At 50.2% G+C, this 6,626-nt stretch overlaps 2 protein-coding genes across 3 annotated transcripts in view; one reads left to right on the forward strand and one right to left on the reverse strand.

Annotated features, from left to right (window-relative positions):
- Positions 1-153: 153 nt before the first annotated feature.
- ACYP1 (acylphosphatase 1) overlaps positions 154-6,626 on the reverse strand; it is a 428,968-nt gene continuing 422,495 nt past the window's right edge. For both annotated transcript variants that reach the window (XM_061367455.1, XM_061367453.1), the window contains exons 2-3: positions 871-963; positions 154-490 (exon numbers count right to left, since the gene is read on the reverse strand). In XM_061367455.1, coding sequence (XP_061223439.1) covers positions 275-490; positions 871-954 — 300 coding nt within the window. In that variant the 5' untranslated portion in view covers positions 955-963 and the 3' untranslated portion in view covers positions 154-274. The remainder of the gene's footprint in view (positions 491-870; positions 964-6,626) is intronic.
- Positions 2,274-3,949, forward strand: ZC2HC1C (zinc finger C2HC-type containing 1C). Its single transcript, XM_061367295.1, is given in 6 exon segments — positions 2,274-2,792; positions 2,795-3,143; positions 3,145-3,205; positions 3,207-3,384; positions 3,387-3,770; positions 3,915-3,949. Coding segments are annotated over 6 exon segments (1,296 nt in total). The 5' UTR covers positions 2,274-2,503.

Consider the following 6,626-nt stretch of genomic DNA (forward strand, 5'->3'; position numbering starts at 1 on the left):
ACAGATGTAAATTTTGCCCAGGTACAGCCCCCAAAAACCAGCACTGGAAAGACAGAACGAGGGGTTGTGCCCTGAGGCAGCCCCTTCAGCAAAGACAGCCCACTCTCATCCAACTGCCAGAGCTTTGTGAAAGGCTGAGAGTTAGACTGAGTGTACAACAAACCAATAAATTAGAAATTTAATACAATTAAAGTTCTCCAGAGACTAAAACTGCCTAAGTACAGGTGTTGTGAGAGCAGCTCATGACCCAGATTTTGCTTCTTCCTGGGCAAAGCTATTTCACGATCTGGAAGTCACTGTGCTCCAGCGCCTCAATCTTCTTCTCATTCCTGAAGTCTGCTCGGCTGATGTGGGACTGTGGACTTCCCGTCTTCCTGAGCCATTCCTGCAGCTCCCGCACCCTGGCAGCTGGGCCCTGAACTTGCCCTTGCACAGTGCCATGGCTGGTATTTTGGACCCAACCAACAAGTCCGAGCCTCTTAGCCTCCCCCTGAGAAAACAATGCAGAGCAAAAGGAGATTAATCCAAACTGTGAGAAAGCGACAGGACGTTCACCTACAGAAGTTCATGCTACAGATGCAGACCCCTGAGGAGTTTCCTACAGCACAGGCTGCAGGGAAGCAGCAGAGCATTCAGTCAACTCCTCATGATACTATTCCACATTAAAAGCTTGGGATGAAACACACTTTTCTGTCGTGCTTCCATAACGAAGCACAGGCTACCAGCAGCGCTGACAGAAGACAGCCCCTAGCCCCAACCCCTCCTTCCCCCGCCCTAGAAGCAGCCAGGACCTATGCCGTGGCCACGGCCAGGCCCTGACAGCGGTTGGCAAGCACAAGAAAGAGCGGGGCGTGGTACCGCGCCACGCACCTGGGTGTACTTGCGGAAGAAAACGCCCTGCACCTTGCCGAACACCTCGTAGTCCACGGAGAGCAAGCCCTCGCCTTCCGCCATGGCGGCAACACCACCAGCAACCTCCGCCTCCTCCAGCGGCAGCCGCAACTGCCGCACACCCCATTGCGCCGGCGCGGAGCGGCTGGCAGTGGGGGCGTGGCCTCGCTCTCCCGTGGACCAGTCAAGAGCCAGGGCCAGTCCCTCATTAGCCTCCTCATGAATAATGCACACCTGCTCGCCCCGCCCCCTTCCCCCGCCCGCCGCTCCTGCTCGGCCATAGAGGCGGAGCTCTCCAGAGGACAGAGAAACCATCGGGAGCGCGCTCGCCAGCCAGAGCCGCGCAGGAGCCGGTATCCGCGTGCCCGTCTTAGGCAAGCACGGTCCTCGCGCGCCCTGTGTGTGGGCAGGAAGCGGGCCCGCCGGGTCCCTGCGGCGGTGTCAGGCCTATAAGCGGGGTGGGTGGCAGCTCCGAGGGTCCCGCGGAGCGCTCAGCACCTCGGTGTGAGAGGGCCCTTCATGCACCTCGGGGGATGTGGGAGAACGAGCCACGGGAAGACTGGGATGAGCTTTACCGGATAGTGCCTGTCAGAGCCACAGTGGCAGCTCTACAGTGCCAGAACCGAAGGGATATGTTATGGGAAATACCTTTGGGGAGCGTTGCTATTTCTCTGGCAGTTGATTCGGAGAAAACTCCAGGAAGAAACCTGCCAACAAAGTTTTCAAGCTGACAAGCAGGTATGCTTTATTGCGGCACCAGGAGACACAGGGGATAGCTCCTCCTAATGTGTGTCCCCGTGTTGCTACACAAGCCGTACTGACATAGTCCCTGGGCATACATACATATTCATGAGGCTACGTATGGATTACATCATTTTCCAGAGAGTTCCCCGCATGTGTACAGAATTGTGGTGGTGGTCTCTGAGGGTCATTTACTTCTTCCAACAATCTTCATTACTTCGTGCCACATTTGGAGCATGCGCGGTAGATGCTCATATCAATATAATTGGTTTGTTACCACCAGAGACATAATAACCCTCCTATCCTCCTGCTTACCATTTAGTTTAACTGTAGCCCATCCTGGACACCTGCGGTTCCCAGATACTCCTTATCCCTGTGTCCTCTTCTTCTAGACTGTTTTGTTAAAACTATATCAACTGTAACGATTTATCTTGTACAAGAATTCTCAGTATGTTCTCTCGCTGTAGTCTACTTTTCTTTTTTTTACAAAGCCATCAAACTTAACGTTACTTAAAACTGATTCTAAAGGTTTATATATTTCATTTTGTAATTTTGTGCTCCCCCTTGTCTCACGGTACAGCATACTTCAGCTGCTAGTAGGGTAAGGCAGGGCTCACACAGGAAGTAAAATAGAGTCGTGCGTTATTTCTGGCTGCACAAGCAATTGGGACTGGCAGGATGGGAGCTTGCTAGATGGAAGGACTGTAAAGATTTACAGAATCCAGAAGAGTTACAAAACCTTTGCTAATGTTTATCACAGCCTCTCATTGTAGCCTCCAGGTATAGACTGTGGGGAAAAAAATGTCCAGTCTTGGAGAAGATAGTCTGTAATGACTTTGCTTCTAACCTCAGGCTCTTTCTCAAGAACTGAATGGCTTGGTTTCCACCACAGGATTCTGTGAGGGCAGCTACTAAGTTTGTTCCCGTTTCCCAGCTGGAACACCAGAAGAGTAACTTTCAGCATAAACTCGTACCTGGCAAAGAGCAAGGTTTAAAGGATCTCTGTGCCTGCAAGAGCCAAAGATATTCCTATTCTCTTGCCCCAGAAAACAGTCAATACAGATCCAGGTACAGAGATTCCTGTTTAGGTGGACTGCAGGACACCAGCCAGACCAGGACTCCACCGTCTAGATCAGTAGCCAGGCAGAAAGAAGGAGTGGATGTGCGTATCCCCTGAAACCAATTGTTCACCAGCAGGGTATGAGTGTTCGAGTGGTCAGCACAGCACGGTTTGGAAGTGCCCCATACATGGAGGAAGCTGCAAACACCAGCCCTAGCTCAATGAGCAAAGGGAGGTATCAGCCACCTGCAGTGCTCTCTCCTTGGCCAGCAGAACCTGAACAGTCAGCCTCCTCATACAGGGGGCAGCTGCCCTACATCCAAAAGTTAGAGGCAGATGGACGGAAGCTGGAAAAAGAAATCCAAAAGCAAAAGGCCCTCCTCAGAGAGAAGCTGGAGAGAGCAAAGGAGTCGCTTAGGAGGATTCAAAGAGAGAAAGAGCATCCTGAGATGGAGAAGGTACCCAGAAGTGGAGAGGATCCATAAGCAAATGACTACAAAGTACCCTGAAGAGAAAAATCTTCAGAGGTGCAGCCAGGCCGGATGATGGGGTCTTGCATGGGGCGCGGTCTGCAGAGGCTGTTGTCCTCAAGCCTGGCACCACCCTCTGCCCCCAGGAGCTGGCAATGGGGAAACACAAGGAGGAGAGGCTGGTAGCCAGCAACAGCAAAATTCAAGGCCACATACCAATGGAGCTTGCTCAAAGACAGCCCCGAAATGTGGCTTTTCTCCCTCTGCCATCTCAGAGCAAGTTTCTGGTAACCATCCGTCCACAAAGGTACTATGCAAGCAGGCTGGCAGTGCTGAGGAGCAGGGGAAGCTTGGACAGCGCAGCATCTGTGGACGTAACTTCCTCTGCATCAGGCCTGAGAAGCATAGAAGTATCTGCAGCAAAATCCAAGGCTCCAGGAGGAAAGTGTTTAACTCCAGCAAGGCTAGAGCCAAGGGCACAGAACTGGAAAAGTATCAGAAGCTGAAGGACTTGGAGGGGCCTGAGGTAACATGCAGTCCTTTTGCCTCCCTTGATCCACACCTACTGCTCCCATTCCTTCTACCTCAGTATCTAATCCTGATGAGAGGTAAGCGCCTTCACGTGTGCAGAAGGCTAAGGGATACAATGCAGTTATTGAAATGTTCTTGCCAAATGGATAAAGAAATCCATTTTAAATCTAACAGATAGGGGGCTGGGGTCCTACCTGACCTGTCTCTGTAATGCGTCACAGGTGTACTCCTGCAGAAAGCTCATTCCTTGCTGTAGTCATGATGCAGACTGGGTCTGCTGCAGTAAAGCTCTGTGGCATGCATGGAACTGACTGAAAATCCAGGTAATAACACAGGCTGTGAAAAGGAAGGCAGCAGAAACATGCATCTCAGTTTCTGCAAAGCTGCTATAGCAACCCTTTCTGATTCCTTGGGCTTGCTGGTTTTTCTGGTTATACTCAAGCTCTTTCCAAGTATCAGTGCCTCTCTCAGTATTTCCTTCAAATCCTCCTTGGTGATGGTCTTTTTGTTCCCCGCTGTGGGACTCAGCTTCTCAGGAAGTGGTTTACATCAACAGGGAATGCCCAGGGAAGGGTGACCTGGGTTGCGCCCCGAATGTAAGATTGGGAATGGAGGCTGGTGGTGGTGCCAGTTGCTCTGACTGCCTTTCCCTTCTGCAAAGAAAGCCACCCAGAAAGAATGGCTGGAAACAGAAGTATGCAGTTCCCATCCAGACCATGCATGAGGCCTGCGAGGTGCCACAAGTCCTCGGCAGGAGAGAGAGATGTCTGAAGTCCCCTCATTGCCTCTCATCAAAAACCCAGATTATGTTTCCCTGCCCCGACTGTAGATGCAGATTTGATCCAAGTGTCTGCTTATATCTGGTGATTCTGCTTTTTATTGTATTAAACTAGTTCTGCTGTGGAAAAGTTGTTTTCAAATGGTCACAAGAGTAGTTTGTTTATTCTTAAAGTAAGAATGACTGCTTTGCATGAGAAAGTTGCAACAGGAAACAAACCTGGAACAAAAAAATTCCATCAGCTCAGCTTGCAAGTCCTTCAGTCATGCAGCAGCAGCAGCAGCTCACGGGAACCTAGAAAAGACCAAACACGACTAAACTGGACTAGCCTGAAGCTGAGCACGAAGAAACACTCCAGCCTTCAGTGGGGAGATCTGACTCCTGAACAGTTGGAGAGCTTCTGTCCTATAAATACGTGCCCTTGGCACACCCGAGAAAAGTGTAAAGGTCCCAGAAAGGGTCAGCGCTGCCCTGTGCCAGACAGGTACGAGTGTACAAACCAAGAGAGCAGTACAAAACGGCTCAGCACAGATATTTACCCTGCCACTTTGCCATCATGGTTAGAGTTCCTTGGCACTACTCAGCCTATGTTGTTGACACCAGCTCAGCTTCCTCTTCTGTTACTGCAGTACAATCCCCATCTCGTAGACATGCTGCATTTTCAATCGAAATCTCCGACGAATTTTAAGTCTTTAGCCCAGCTTTGCCTCTGAAGACATTTCAATACTTACTAAAAGCCCCAATAAAACGTGAGAAGTGAGAGGCATCAAGTATAGGAACAGTGGGCTGAGCAGGCATCAGGCACGTTCTCCCATCCGTAGGCCTTAATGCTTATTAGAAGCTGTAGGAGAGAAGAGGTACTTTTTCCCTTTGAAGCTCTCTCTTCCTGTTACTCATTTCCCACTTGGCACTTACACTGTTGAAATAAACACACGCACAAGAACCCCCTGATGTCACTAGGAGGAGATGCTGCAGCAAGAGAAAAGAGTTGTTGTGTTGTTTGGTTGGGTTTTTAATGAAAGGACACAAAACCTGATATTTTTTTCCCATAGCAAAGACACCCGCACACAGGAGAATGAGATTAAACATTTATTTAAACAGAAACTCCAAACCACTCCACCCTTTAACCTTAAAAAACAAAACAAAACAAAAACCGACAATGACAAACTAGTTTTCAGCCAGAGTGTCAAAGCAGGTGTAAATTGTGTTCCACTGTAACAACTCAGTAGCGATACTAGCAGGAGACCAACATATAGGGAGCTAGCACTGCAAGAAGGGGAGAAGTAAAAAGTGTTCGAAACTGCTCAAAAGGCACTTCTTGCCCTTCCATTTCCAGCCCAAGACGAAGGTGCTGGCTTTAAACTGCTTTTCTGGTTGCATAGCTGGCTGGTGTGAAATCCGTGGTCTGTAACAGGCACAAACTGGATAGCGTGAATCCTCTAAGGCACATATGAGCTTGCAGAGCACAGGGCATCCTCCGTCAGGAACCCTCATCCTCCACTAGATCCAAAGGGAATCCAGCCTGTGCACCTAGCTTCCCAACTGCAGAGCATTGAGAAATGAGGATAGCAGTGCACTGCAGGAGAGCGACTCCCATCAGCTTGATGCTTGCTTACTGGACATGGCTCAGGCTCAACTCTTCACTCCTCAAAGGCACTGCCACAACATGACCAACTCCATCATTTCCAACTGCAACAACAACTCTCAGGTCGGGACCCTGACCTGAGAACTGGCTCCAACGCACACAGCGGAAAAGAGAGCAGAGTCTCAAGGACAACGGAGCGGCGTGGCCGCCCCACAGCACCCAGTGTTCACCACCTCCCAGGAGGGCTGTCCTCCTGCCCTGCCTTCACTAACAACAGATGGGTACACAGGTACGATCCTTGCTCTGGACACTGCCCTGGAGAGACTGCAATTGATTCTGCTCCAAGCTACTAGCAATAGGCACTCAAGGAGCCTAAATTAAAAGCAAATGGCTTGGCATCCACCTCCAGAGACAAATGGGGAATGCTGGCTCCCCTGGAACAGTCTCCTGAAAGAAGCAGTCCCAGAGGGGTGAAAACATATCCAATTCCAACAGCCCTGAGGCAATTCTAGTGACATGTCACTGATGGGGACAGGCTCATGAAAGCCATGCTCACAGCAAAGGTGAGAG

Source organism: Neopsephotus bourkii, unplaced genomic scaffold (assembly GCF_033783945.1).
Source record: "Neopsephotus bourkii isolate Nb327-2 ecotype Australia unplaced genomic scaffold, CSIRO-AGI_Nbou_v1 NB_1376, whole genome shotgun sequence".
NCBI lineage: Eukaryota > Metazoa > Chordata > Aves > Psittaciformes > Psittacidae > Neopsephotus > Neopsephotus bourkii.